Source organism: Hypanus sabinus, chromosome 1 (genome assembly GCF_030144855.1).
Source record: "Hypanus sabinus isolate sHypSab1 chromosome 1, sHypSab1.hap1, whole genome shotgun sequence".
Lineage (NCBI taxonomy): Eukaryota > Metazoa > Chordata > Chondrichthyes > Myliobatiformes > Dasyatidae > Hypanus > Hypanus sabinus.
Window position 1 is genome coordinate 51,528,270 of NC_082706.1, and position 15,135 is coordinate 51,543,404.

A 15,135-nucleotide genomic window follows, 5' to 3' on the forward strand; every position below is an offset into this window, starting at 1 on the left:
GGCTCTATCTATGACCAGATGTAATAGTGATAATCTGTAACCGTGACCAGCTGTAACTGTGATTGACTGTAACTGTGACCAGCAGTAAATTTGATCTGTTGTAACAGGGAATGGCTGTGACTGGCTCCAACTGTGACCTACTTTAGTAGTGACCAACTGTGCCAGTGACCTGCTGTAACAATGACTGTAGCTCTGACCACTGTAACTGTGACCATCTGTATGAGTGTCTGGTTGTAACAGTGACTGGCCATAAATCTGACCATCTGTAACAGTGGACCAACAGTGGACATCCGCAACAAAGGACCATGAACACATGGTTTGCTTTTATTCTGCCAAGTGCTCTGGGCCAGTTTATTTGAGAAACACTTTCAGCAGAGACTAACTGATTCCCCCTTCAGTTTTGCAGGAAAAGAAACGACAGAAGGATGGAACTACTAATACAACAGGTTACTAAAAGTTTGCAGATAAACAGGTGATTGTACAAATATATAAACAAGCATAAAGAATGCTAAGACTACAGGGAAACAATAAAAGCATCAATCCCACAGCAGTGTCTGCGCTTCTGAAACTGGATTGGATTCTCAGCACTGGACAAGGTCAGCTGTGATCATTGCACCGCATTGAGAAATCGGTCAATGTTTCTGACCATATTATCCAGAACATACAGGGCCAGGATACATCTTATCATCTCGATCTGTTCACCTCTCCACTGATTCGAAACCACAAACATGGAACGCCTTTCCATCCCAGTACGTTCTGCCAACGTCTCAAACTGAGAGAAAGGAAGGGGAGAGAAGGTATTAATGGAATTATAAACTCCATAGGCTTCAGATTCATGGGCAATGGTAGCAGTAACAGAGACGGAGAGAGCTGTTCCATTGGGATGGGCTTCAGCTGAACTGTGTTGTGGCCAGTGTCCTGGGGAATCACATGAATACTGTGTAGACCAGACTTCAGACCAGACAGAAAGGGAAGGGTTCCAAGGGCAAAATGATAAATAACTGAGAGGAAGTGAGAGAGCGGTGGCACAGAGGAGTGAGGGGGGATTTGACAAAGTGTGGCAGGAGGGGGCAGAAAATATCAGTAAAGTGAGGCAGCATGAAGTAAAGCCCGAGTAATAGAGTTTAACACATGGCTAAGGAGATGGTGCAGGAGGAGGAGGGTTTCAGATTATTGGATCATTGGACTCTCTTCCAGGGAAGGTGGGACCTGTACAGACGGGATGGTTTGCACCTGAACTGGAGTGGAATGAATATCCCAGCAGGACTGTTTGCTAGTGCTGCAAGGGGGGGGTGGGGTGGTGTTTAAACTAGAACTACACAGGATGGGAACCAGAGCGCCTGAACAGATAGTGGAGTGGTTGTGGGGGAAGACGTTGCTGAGCCTACACACAAGGTCAGGAATCAAAAGGTTGACCATGGTGGGACTAATGTTCTGAGTTTGTATATTTCAATGTAGGGAGTGTTGTAGGAAGGGCAGATGAGCTTAAGGCATGGAATTATGACATTGTAGACATTAGTGAGACTTGGCTGCAAGAGCAGCAGGACTGGTAGCCCACTGTTCTGGAATTCTGTTGCTTCAGATGTGATAGAGTGGGAGGGAGTAAAAGGGATGGTGTGGCAATTCTAGTCAGGGAAAATATCACAGCAGGGCTTATACAGGATAGAGTGAACAGTTTGTCTCCTGAGGCTTTATAGATGGAACTGAGGAATAAGACAGGTATGTATAACCATGTTAATGGGATTACATTATAGATCACATAATAGACAGCAGGATTTAGACGATCAAATTAGAGAGATCACAGACTGTTATAAGAAACATAAGGTTGTGTTATGAGCAGGGATGCAGGTCTAGCCGGAGGCACCCGGCACATCTTTAAGAAAGAAGCTGAACTAAACAAGCTAATTAATTAGGTGCTGCCCAGGGTGGTTTGAGTATTTCAGGAACTGCTGATCCCCGGGATTTTTGCACACAACAGACTCTGGAGTTTACAAAGAATGGTGCCAAAAACAAAGAAAACATCCAGCGAGTGTGTTTAACGAGATGTTTTCACTCACAGAACAGCCACTCGCTGGATGTTTTTTTGTTTTTGGCACCATTCCCTGTAAACTCCAGAGTCGGTTGTGTGTAAAAATCCCAGGGGATCAGCAGTTCCTGAGATACTGAAACCACCCTGGGTGGCCCCTAATTAATTAACTTGTTTAGTTCAGCTTTTTTTCTTAAAGATGTGCTGGGTGCACTCTGGCTAGACCTGCACCCCTGGACATGAGGTGCTGTTAACTTTCCACATATTGACTGGGATTCCCATGCTGTTAATGGGCTGGATGGGATAGAATACCTCGAGTGTGTTCAGGAAAGTTTCCTGAATCAGTGCATAGAGATCCCAGGTAGAGAGTGTGCGATACTAGATCTCCTATCAGGGAATGAGACAGGGAAGTGACAGAAGTATGTGTAGGTGAAAACTATTTAGTGATTATAATGCCATTTGTTTCAAGTTAATTACGGTGAAGGGTAGGTCTGTTCCTTGGGTTGAGATTCGAAATAGGTGAAAGGCCAATTTTGGAAGAACCTGGCAAGTGGAGATTGGCACAGTTCCTTGTATTTTTTAGAGCTATTGAGGCACTGGTTAAGAAGGAGGGGGTGCATAGCAGGTATAGGCAGGTAAAAACAAATTAACACGCACAAGGAGAAGGCTGGTAGGTGCCAGGTGAAAGACCAGTAAGGGGAAAGATCAAGGGAGGGGAGAGGGGAAGCAGGGAGGGGATAGGCAGGAAAGGTGAAGAAGGAATGTAAGGGGAAAGCACTATGAGTAGTAGAAGGTTGAACCATGAGGATAGGTGATAGGCAGCTGGAGGAGAGGCAGAAGGAAACTGGGATGGGAGAAGGGAGGGAATTACCGGAAGTTGGAGAATTCAATGTTCATACCAAGGGGTTGGAGACTACCCAGACAGTATATGAGGTGTTGCTCCTCCAACCTGAGTTTGGCCTCATCATGGCAGTAGAGGAGGCCATGTATGGACATATCCGAATGGGAATGTAAAGCAGAGTTGAAGTGGATGGCAACTGGGAGATCCTGTCTGTTGTGGCGGATGGAGCGGAGAAGCTCAATGAAGTGGCCCCCCAATCTGTGTCAGGTCTCACTGATGTAGAGGAGGCCCCACCGGGAGCACCTAACTAAACAAATTAGGTATTTGAGGAGTATCAGCAATTCAAGAGAACAATTAAGAAAGAAAACAGGGCTAAAAGAAGGCATTAGGGCTTTTGAAGATATTTTACAAACACAAAGACAGCAAGGAACAAAATTGCTCCTTTGAAGATCAGAGCTGAAAGAGATGGAGCAGATCTTAATGGATTTTTTGCATCTGTATTTACCTAGACCATAAGATATCAGAGCAGAAATAGGCCACTTGGCCCATCCAGCATTTCATCACGGCTTACCCATTTTTCACCTCAGCCCCAAACTCCTGCCTTCTCCCCATGTCCTTTCATGTCTAGAGCAACCAAAAATCTATCAACTGTGCCTTAAATATACATAAAGACATGGCCTCCACAGCCACCTGTGGCACCAAATTCCACAGATTCAGCGCTCTCTGGTAAAGGGATTCCTCCTGATCTCCATTCTAAAAGGGTCGCCCCTCTATTCTGAGGCCATGTCCTCTGGTCCTGGACTCACCATAGCAAACATACCCTCCACATCCACATCCTGTCACCATTCGATAGGTGTCAATGAGGTCACCCCTCATTGTTCTGAATTCTGGTGAATACAGGCCCAGAGCCATCAAACACACTTCATATGACACGCCATTCAATCCTGGAATCACTTTTGTGAACGTGCTTTGAATCCTCCAGTATCAGGACATCCTTTCTAAGTGACCCACAACTGCTCACAGTGCTCCAAGTGAGGCCTCACCAGTGGTTTATAAAGCCTCAGCATTACACCTTTTCTTTTATGTTCTCATCTCCTTGAAATGAACACTGGCATCGCAGTTGTCTTCCTGACCACAAACTCAACCTGCAAATGATAAGAACATAAGAAATAGGAGCCGCAGTTGGTCATCTGGCCCGTTGAGCCTGCTCCGCCATTCAATAAGATCATGGCTGATCTGACCATGGACTCATCTCCACCTACCTGCCTTTTCCCCATAACCCTTAATTCCTCTACTATGCACAAGATCTATCCAAACTTGCCTTAAATATATTTACAGAGGTATCATCCACTTTTTCATTGTGCAGAAAATTGCACAGATTCACCACTCTTTGGGAAAAGCAGTAACTCCTCATCTCCGTTCAAAATCTACACCCCGAATTTTACAGCTATGTCCCCTAGTTCTAGTCACACCTACCAGTGGAAACAACTTTCCTGCCTCTATCTTATCCATCCCTTTTATAATGTTATATGTTTTTCATGAGATCTCCTTTCATTCTTCTGAATTCCAAAGGGTACAGTCCCAGGGGACTCAGTCTCTCATGTTGAATCCCCTCATCTCTGGAATCAACCTGGTGAACTTCCTCAGCACCAACTCCAAAACCCAGAACAACACGCAGTACTCCAGGTGCAGCCACAGCAGTACCATGTACAGTTGCAGCATAACCTCTCTGTTCTTAAATTCAATCCCTCTAGCAATGAAGACCAATATTCCGTTTGCCTTCTTCGTAGCCTGCTGCTCCTGCAAACCAACCTTTTGTGATTCATGCACCAGCACTCCCAAGTCCCTCTGTTTGGCAGCATACTGCAATATTTTTACTATTTAAATAATAATCTGCTCTTTAAATTTTCCTTCCAGTGGATGACCTCGCATTTACCAACATTGTACTCAATCTGCCAGACCTTTACCCACTCACTTAACCTATCTGTATCTCTCTGCAGACTCTCCGTATCTTTTGCACAATTTACTTTTCCACTCAATTTATCATCAGCAAACTTAGATACACTACACTCGGTCCCCTCTTCTAGATCGTTAATGTATACCGTGAACAGTAGTGGGCCCAGCACTGACCCCTGCACAACACCGCTCACTGCTGGTTGCCAACCAGAGTAACACCCATGTATTCCAGCTCTCTGCTTTGTATTAGTTAACCAATCCTCTGTCTGTGCTAATACATCCCTAAATTTTCCCCAAATGATCCTTTAGGGAATACTGCATAAGGACTCCCAAGTCTCTTTTTTGAATTTTCCTCTCCATTTAGAAAATAGCCTACCCTTTTATTTCTTCTACCAAAGTGCAAAACCATACACTTCCCAACACCGTATTCTTTGCCCATTCTCCTCATGAGTTCTTCTGTAGCCTCTCTACTTCCTAAAACTAGTGATCCCTCCACCTATCTTTGTATCATCAGCAAACTTTGCAACATAGCCATTAATTCTGACATCCAAGTCATTGACACTTGGGAGACGGACACAGGGTCTATGAAGAGAGGCAAAACAGCAGTGAGATCATGGGCCCAATACAGATTACACAGGGCGAGGTGTTTGCTGCCTTGTGACAAATTATAGTGGATAAATCCCTGGGGCCTGACAGATGGTCACTGTGACCTTGTGGGACGCCTGTGCAGAAATTGCAGATACCCTAGCCAAGATATTTAAAATATCCTTCAAGGGTGAAGTGCTGGAGTATTGGAGGATTGGTAACGCTGTTCGGTTGTTTAAGAAAGCCTCTGAAAATGAGCTGGGAAATTACAGTCAGGTGAGCCTGACGTCAGTAGTCGGTAAGTTATTGGAAGGTATTCTAAGGGGCCAGATATATAGTAAATATTTGGATAGACAGTGACTGGTTAGTGATAGTCAACATGACTTTGTACATGATATGTCTGTCATATCTAACCAATTTTACAAGGTAGTTAACAGGAAAGTGGATGAAGGCTTGGCAGTGGATGTTGTCTCATGGTCTTTAGCGAGGCATTTGACAAGGTCCCATGTGTGAGCTTGGTATTCAAGATAAGGTAACAAAAGCTAGAGAGTGGTAGTAGATGTTTGCCTCTGACTGGAGGCTTGTGACTAGCGGTGAACCACAGGAATCAGGGCTTGGTCTGTTGTTGCTTGCCATTTATATCAATGAGCTGGATAATAATGTGGTTAACTGGATCAGCAAATTTTCAGGTGACAACAGGATTGTGGTGTAATGGAGAGTGAAGACGACTATCAAAGCTTGCAGCAGGATCTGGATCAGCAGGAAAATGGGCAAAAGATTAGCAGATGGAATTTAATGCTGACAAGTGTGAGGTCTTGCACTTTGGGAAGACAAACCAGGATAAGATTTACATGGTGCGTGGTAAGGCATTGAGCTGTAGAGCAGAGGGATCTAAGAATAAAAACACATTGTTCCTTGAAAGTGGCATCAAACATAGATGGAGTTGTAAAAGACAGCTTTAGGCACATTGTCCCATTGTCCTTCATAAATCAATGTACTGAATACTAGATTTGGGATGCTGTGTTAAAGTTATATAAGATGTTGGTGGAACCTAATTTGGAGTATTGTTTGCAGTTTTGGTCACCGGCCTACTGAATAAGTGTCCAAAAGGTTGGGGATCAATGGTGCCGGGAACTGGGACAGAAGTAGATGAGGTCCAGGGCAGATCAACTGAATTGTAATGATAGGGGCAGCATGATAGAGGAGCTGAGTGACATCCTCCTACCTCTCTGTCAGTGGGATCATGCTATGCACAGATTGGATGCTGTGTTTCCCACCCCAGTGTCAGCAATAACAAGGAACTGATCAGTAACTTCAGGAGGAGGAACCCAGAGGTCCATGAGCCAGTCCTCAGTGGGGATTCAGAGGTGGAGGAAGTCAGCAGTTTTAAATTCCTTGGTGTTACTATTTCAGAGGACCCGTTCTGGGCCTAAAAAATAAGTGCAATTATGAACAAAGCAGAAGCACCTCCACTTCCTTAGAAGGTTACAAAGATTTGGGATGACATCTAAAACTCTGACAAACTTCTCTGGATGTGTAGTGGAGAGTAAATTGACTGTCTGTCTCACAGCCTGGTATGAAAGGCTTATAGAAGGCAGAGCGGAGTGCTGATGGTGCTAAACGACGACTCCTTTGCTTGCTTCTTCAGAAACAGCATTACTTCCATTTTTAATATCTTTAGTTTCCCTTTCAGGGTTCTTTTGAAGACCCTGACCTGGAGTAACACGAGGAAATCTGCAGATGCTGGAAATTCAAACAACACACACAAAATGCTGGTGGAACACAGCAGGCCAGGCAGCATCTATAGGGAGAAGCACTGTCGACATTTCGGGCCGAGACCCTTCGTCAGGACTAACCGAAAGGAAAGATAGTAAGAGATTTGAAAGTAGTGGGGGGGAGGGGGAAATGCAAAATGATAGGAGAAGACCGGAGGGGGTGGGATGAAGCTAAGAGCTGGAAAGGTGGTTGGTGAAAGTGATACAGAGCTGGAGAAGGGAAAGGATCATGGGACGGGAGGCCTAGGGAGAAAGAAAGGGGGAGGGGAACACCAGAGGGAGATGGAGGACAGGCAAACAACTAAATATATCAGGAATGGGGTAAGAAGGGGAGAAGGGGCATTAACAGAAGTTAGAGAAGTCAATGTTCATGCCATCAGGTTGGAGGCTACTCAGCCGGTATATAAGGTATTGTTCCTCCAACCAGAGTGTGGCTTCACTTTGACAGTAGAGGAGGCCATGGATATAAATATCAGAATGGGAATGTGGCCACTGGGAGATCCTGCTTTTTCTGGCGGACCGAGCGTCGGTGTTCAGTGAAACGGTCTCCCAGTCTGCGTCGGGTCTCACCAATATATAAAAGGCCACACCGGGAGCATCGGACACAGTATACCACACCAGCCGACTCACAGGTGAAATGTCGCCTCACCTGGAAGGACTGTCTGGGGCCCTGAATGGTGGTGAGGGAGGAAGTGTAAGGGCAGGTGTAGCACTTGTTCCGTTTACAAGGATAAGTGCCAGGAGGGAGATCAGTGGGAAGGGATGGAGGGGATGAGTGGACAAGGGAGTCGCATAGGGAGTGATCCCTGTGAAAGGCAGAAAGGGGGAGGAGGGAAAAATGTGTTTGGTAGTGGGATCCCGTTGGAGGTGGCGGAAGTTGCGGAGAATTATACATTGGACCTGGAGGTGGTAGGTAAGGACAAGAGGAACCCTATCCCGAGTGAGGTGGCGGGTGGTTGGGGTGAGGGCAGATGTGTGGGAAATGGGAGAGATGCGTTTGAGAGCAGAGTTGATGGTGGACGAAGGGAAGCCCCTTTGTTTAAAAAAGGAAGACATCTCCTTCGTCCTGGAATGAAAAGCCTCATCCTGAGAGCAGATGCGGCAGAGACAGAGGAATTGTGAGAAGGGGATAGCATTTTTGCAAGAGACAGGGTGGGAAGAGGAATAGTCCAGGTAGTTGTGAGAGTCTGTAGGCTTATAATAGATATCAGTAGATAGGCCATTTCCAGAGCTGGAGACAGAAAGATCAAGAAAGGGGAGGGAGATGTCAGAAATGAACCAGGTAAATTTGAGGGTAGGGTGAAAGTTGGAGGCAAAGTTAATGAAGTCGACGAGCTCAGCATGTGTGCAGGAGGCAGCGCCAATGCAGTCGTCGATGTAGCGAAGGAAAAGAGGGGGACAGATATATATAGACTTGGAACATGGACTGCTCCACAAAACCAACAAAAAGGCAGGCATAACTGGGACCCATACGGGTGCCAATGACTACACCCTTGGTTTGGAGGAAGTGGGAGGAGCCAAAGGAGAAATTATTGACAGTAAGAACTAATTCTGCTAGACGGAAGAGAGTGGTGGTAGAGGAGTATTGGTTAGGTCTGGAATTAAAAAAAAGCATAGAGATTCAAGACCATCTCAGTGGGGGATGGAGGTATATAGGGACTGGACATCCATGATGAAAATAAGACGGTGGGAGCCAGGGAACTTAAAATCACTGAAAAAATTCAAAGCATAAGAAGTGTCATGAACATAGGTGGGAAGTGATGAAAAAAGGGGGGATAAGGCTGTGTCAAGGTATGCCGAAATGAGTTCAGTATTAAATAGAATGAAATGACGATTGCACACATGGATCCGATTAAATAACACCTACGCTCGGTCCGCCAGAAAAGCAGGATCTCCCATTGGCCACACATTTTAATTCCACGTCCCATTCCCATTCTTATATGTCTATCCATGGCCTCCTGTACTGTCAAAATGAATCCAAACTCAGGTTGGAGGAACAACACCTTATATACTGGCTGGGTAGCCTCCAACCTGATGGCATGAACATTGACTTCTCTAACTTCCTTTAATGCCCCTCCTCCCCTTCTTACCCCATCCCTGACATACTTAGTTGTTTACCTGTTCTCCATCTCCCTCTGGTGCTCCCCCCCCTTTCTTTCTCCTGAGGCCTCCCATCCCATGATCCTTTCCCTTCTCCAGCTCTATATCACTTTCGCCAATCACCTTTCCAGCTCCTAACTTCATTCCACCCCCTCCGGTCTTCTCCTATCATTTCACATTTCCCCTTCCCCCCACTACTTTCAAATCTCTTACTATCTTTCTTAGTGCTTCTCCCTATAGATGCTGCTTGGCCTGCTGTGTTCCACTGACATTTTGTGAGTGTTGTTGCCTGGAGTTACATGATGACTACGGTTTTTTGTGAGCATGGGACCTGCTCTCGGGGTTTCAGGGTTGGCCGTTGTTCGGCTGCCAGGGGCTCGGCCTAAGGATTCGGCTCGGCTTTGGAAGCCTAGGATCTTGGGCCTCTGAAGACGGGCGGATCAAGGGTCGGTGTCATCAGAGGGAGTCGGAATATCTGTGGCTGTGTGCCCTGAGACTCCTGATCTTTGGGCACAGAGTTCAAAAAAGAACAACGTGGCAGACTTTTAACATCGTAATCCAGAGAGTTGTTTGTTATGTCTCCCTGCTCGCTGTGAAACGGCGACATCACCTTCTCCCTTATTAGGGAGAGAGCCTGTGGTATGTCGAATGCCGGGTGAACAATGTAGTCTCTGGGGTAACTGCAATCTGTGTCTTTACTGTTGCTTTGCTCACGCTTGAGTGCTCGGTGACGGCACTGATGATTTTTTTTGCCGGTGGGGGGAGGGGGGATTGTTGTCGACTGCTGCTTACGCGTGGGAGGGGGGAGCTGAGAGTACTTTGGGGTTCTAACACCTGTCGTTCATTCTTTGGGACACTCCTTTTTTGTGCATGGCTGTGAAGAAAAAGCACTTTAGGATGTATATTGGTGAGGACCGCTGATGAAGGATGCTGTTATCCTACAGCAGTGTTTCTTGTCGATGTGCTCAGTGGTTAGGAGGGCTTTACCTGTGATGTACTCGACTGAATCCATCTTTTGTGGGATATTCCATTAAGAGGAATTTGTGTTTCCATACTAGGCTGTGATGTAGCCAGTCAATACACTCTCCATTGCACATCTATAGATGTTTCTGAAAGTCTTTGACATCATGACAAATCTCCACAAGATCCTATGGAAGTAGAGGCACTGCCATACTTTTTACACAATTGTATTTACCTGGTGGGTCCTCTGAAATGGTAACTCAAGGAATTTAAAGTTGCTAACCATCTCTACGTCTGATCCTCCGATAAGGACTGGCTCATGGACCTCTGGTTTCCCTCTCCTGAGTCTACAATCAGTTCCTTGGCCTTGCTGACATTGAGTGAGAGGTTGTTGTTATGACACCACTCAGCCAAATTTTCAATCTCCCTCCTGTATGCTGATTCATCACCATTCATCATCATTCATTTGATACGGCCCACAACAGTGGTGTCATCAGCAAACTTGAATATGGTGTGGGAGCTGTGTTAGCCACACAGTCATAGGTGTAAAGGAGGGGGCTAAGCATACAGCCTTGTGATGTACCAGTGCTAATGAGATCATGGAGATGTTGTTGCCAATCTGAAATGACAAGTATACAAGTGAGGAAATCCAGAATCCAATGGCACAAGGAAGTTTAGAGGCCAAGGTCTTTGAGATTATTGATTAGTTTTGAGGGAATTATGGTATTGAACGCTGAGCTGCAGCCAATAAAGAGGATCCTGATGTATGTATCTTTCCTGTCCAGATGTTCCAGGGTTGTGTGAAGAGCCAGTGAGGTGTCATTGGCTGCAGACCTGTTGGTCCAGTCAGCAAATTGGAGTGGATCCACTCCAGCTCCCAGGCAGGAGCTGATATGTTTTATCACCAGACTCTGACACCACTGTTGTGGGCTGTATCAATGATAGTGATGAATTAGCATACAGGAGGGAGATTGAAAATTTGGCTGAGTGGTGTCATAACAACAACCTCTCACACAATGTCAGCAAGGCCAAGGAGCTGACTGTAGACTCAGGAGAGGGAAACCAGAGGTCCATGAGCCAGTTCTTATCAGAGGATCAGACGTAGAGATGGTTAGCAACTTTAAATTCCTTGGTGTTATCATTTCAGAGGACCCAGCAGGCAAAATGGGGACGGGAGAGGTTCCCGAGGATTGGAGGGTTGCGGATGTTGTTCCTTTATTCAAGAAAGGGAGTAGAGATAGCCCAGGAAATTATAGACCAGTAAGTCTTACCTCAGTGGTTGGTAAGTTGATGGAGAATATCCTGAGAGGCAGGATTTATGAACATCTGGAGAAGTATAGGGCAGGTTGTGCCTTACAAGCCTGATTGAATTTTTTGAGGAAATGATTAAACACGTTGATGAAGGAAGACCAGTAGATGTAGTGCATATGGATTTCAGCAAGGCATTTGACAAGATATCCCATGCAAGGCTTACTGAGAAAGTAAGGAGGCATGGGATCCAAGGGGACATTGCTTTGTGAATCCAGAACTGGCTTGCCCAGAGAAGGCAATGTGTGGTTGTAGAGGGGTCATATTCTTCATGGAGGTCGGCCACCAGTGGAGTGCCTCAAGGATCTGTTCTGGGACCCTTACTCTTCGTGATTTATATAAATGATCTGGATGAGGAAGTGGAGGGATGGGTTAGTAGGTTTGCTGATGACACAAAGGTTGGAGGTGTTGTGGATAGTGTGGAGGGCTGTCAGAAGTTACAGCGGGACATTGATAGGATACAAAACTGGGCTGAGAAGCGACAGTTCAACCCAGATAAGCGTGAAGTGGTTCATTTTGGTAGGTCAAATATGATTGCAGAATATAGTATTAATGGTAAGACTCTTGGCAGTGTGGAGGATCAGAGGGATCAGAGGGATCTTGGGGTCTGAGTCCATAGGACGCTCAAAGCAACTGCGCAGGTTGACTCTGTGGTTAAGAAGGTGTACGGAGTATTGTCCTTCAGCAATTGTGGAATTGAATTTAGGAACCCAGAGGTAATGTTGCAGCTATATAGGACCCTGGTCAGACCCCACTTGGAGTATTGTGCTCCGTTCTGGTCGCCTCACTACAGGAAGGATGTGGAAGCCATAGAAAGGGTGCAGAGGAGATTTACTAGGAGGTTGCCTGGAATGGGGAGCATGCCTTATGAGAATAGGTTGACTGAACTCGGCCTTTTCTCCTTGGAGCAAAGGAAGATGAGGTGACCTGTTAGAGGTGTATAAGATGATGAGAGGCATTGATTATGTGTATAGCCAGAGGCTTTTTCCCAGGGTTGAAATGGTTACCACAAGAGGACACAGGTTTAAGGTGCTGGGGAGTAGGTATGGGGGAGATGTCAGGGGTAAGATTTTTCTCAGAGAGTGGTGAGTGCATGGAATGGACTGCTGGCAATGGTGGTGGAGGTGGATACATTAGGGTCTTTTAAGAGGCTTTTAGATAAGTACATAGAGCTTAGTAAAATAGAGGGCTATAGGTAAACCTAGTAATTTCTAAGCTAGGGACACGTTCAGCACAACTTTGTGGGCCGAAGGGCCTGTATTGTGCTGTCGGTTTTCTATGTTTCTCTAAACTCTTCATCACTGTGGGTGTCAGTGCAACTGGGCAGGTCACCGTGTTCTCTTGGTTATTATTCTATTATGGACTTATTGTGTATGCCTGCAAGAAAATGAATCTTGTGGTTGTACGTGGTGACAAAAATATTCTTTGATAATAAATTGACTTCAAAGGTTGAACACGAATGCACATCACTGACTGAGTGTCTGATGACCGCCTGAGGTCATTAATTATAATGACATGGAAATGGTGGTTCACTGTTACCTGCCCGAGGTTGATCAAGGATGGACAATAGACAGTGGATGTGTGTGCAACCCCACACAGGGGTACCGGTACACTGTAAAATCATTGTACTGATATCACTGCTCCTGATTCTACTGATTATTACCTTCTGCTGCAGTGGCTTGAATTCATAAATCCATGCATTGTATTTTTCTGGTAACCCTAATTTTTCAAACTTGGTCCCAATCACAACCCTGTGAACATCTGGAAAAGAGAGATGATCCAGATATCAATATGAAGCTGCAACATTGTGACAATGGTTATTCAGACCAAAATAAAGCACTTACACTTCTGTGCCACGATCGTCTGTAACTCCTGAAACTCTGTCATTTTATCATCACTGATGCTGTCCATGGTGTTGATGTCAAATATGAATGCGACTCCATGAATTACATTTTCCGGAATAACGGGATAGGTGGAAATATCTGAGTCAGGGTTGAAACTGTGCAACTGTGTGAGACAATGAAGAACTGGTTACAGAGAGGCAGCAAGAACACTGATGTTCACACTCACTCAGCACTGAGTTGAACTCTGACTGGAGAGACCAGGCTCATCAGACAAAGCCCAGTGATCAGGGCCACTGATCTGCTGAGATCCATTGGGCCCCAACCTCACTCCTGCTTATGGATTGGTGGGGTCTCTCTGTCCCTGTCAGCTGGGAATGTTGCTCTCTCCAGTTCACTCTTACTCTGCAGTTCTTTTCACTGTGGGTCCACTCTGTCTCAAGAGCTGTTTCGGAATTCTCTCTCAGCTTCTCAGTACTCAGGCGCTGGTTCTGTCTAATGTGTCAATAATGTTGTTCTAAATGTCAGGGCACAACAGCAAGGCTTACAGGTGAATCAGAAGCTTCTGTGTGAATGAAAGTTTCAGAATGCAGTACAATACAGATCGTTAATCAGTTTGAAACATAATAGAGTCATACATAGAGGCAGCGATCATAAAATGATTGAATTCACTCTGCAATTTGTAAGGGAACAGCTAAAGTCAGTTGTACTTTGGAGTAAAGGAACTCTGGAGGTATGAGAGGAGCTGGTTGGAGGGGAGGCACTACCAGGGATGACAGCAGAACTGCAATGCCTGGAGTTTTTTTTAGGAGTATTTCAGAAGGCACAAGATTGATACATAGCAAAGAATTATTCTAAAGGCAGGATGACACAGCCATACTGACAAAAGGAAATCAAAGACAACAAAAAAGCAAAAGTTAGGGCATATTAGTTGGAAGACAGAAGATTGAGACTCTCTTGAAAAATAGCCAAATGCAACTAAAAAAGCCATAAGAAAAGTCAGGTCACTTCTTATTGTCATTTCGACTGTAACTGCAGGTACAGTATACAGTAAAAACGAGACGTTTTTCAGGACCATGGTGCTACATGAAACAATACAAAAGCTACACTGAACTACGTAAAAACAACACAGAAGAAAACTACACTAGACTACAGAACCTATCCAGGACTGCATAAAGTGCACAAAACAGTGCAGGCAATACAATAAATAATAAGCAAGTCAATAGGCACAGTCGAGGGCAATAAGTTGGTGTCAGTCCAGACTGTGGGTATTGAGGAGTCTGATGGCTTGGGGGAAGAAACTGTTACATAGTCTGGTCATGAGAGCCCGAATGCTTTAGTGCCTTTTCCCAGATGGCAGGAGGGAGAAGAGTTTGTATGAGGGGTGTGTGGGGTCCTTCATAATGCTGCTTGCTTTGCAGATGCAGCATGTAGCGTAAATGTCTGTAATGGCGGGAAGAGAGACCCCAATGATTTTCTCAGCTGACCTCACTATCCTCTGCAGGATCTTGCAATACAAGGTAGTGCAATTTCCAAACCAGGCAGTGATGCAGCTGCTCAGGATGCTCTCAATACAACCTCTGTAGAATGTGATGAGGATGGAGGGTGGGAGATGGACTTTCCTCAGCCTTCGCAAAAAGTAGAGATGCTGCTGGGCTTTCTTTGCTATGGAGCTGGTGTTGAGGGACCAGGTGAGATTCTCCACCAGGTGAACACCAAGAAATTTGGTGCTCTTAATGATCT

The 15,135-nt window shown here is 45.4% G+C and overlaps 1 protein-coding gene across 1 annotated transcript in view; it reads right to left on the reverse strand.

The window, feature by feature from the left end:
- Nucleotides 1-317: 317 nt before the first annotated feature.
- The window catches only part of LOC132395702 (interferon-induced protein 44-like), a 36,426-nt gene continuing 21,608 nt past the window's right edge, over nt 318-15,135 (reverse strand). The window contains exons 5-7 of the mRNA XM_059972655.1: nt 13,396-13,558; nt 13,215-13,312; nt 318-772 (exon numbers count right to left, since the gene is read on the reverse strand). Of these exons, the coding sequence (XP_059828638.1) occupies nt 608-772; nt 13,215-13,312; nt 13,396-13,558 (426 nt within the window). The 3' untranslated portion in view covers nt 318-607. The remainder of the gene's footprint in view (nt 773-13,214; nt 13,313-13,395; nt 13,559-15,135) is intronic.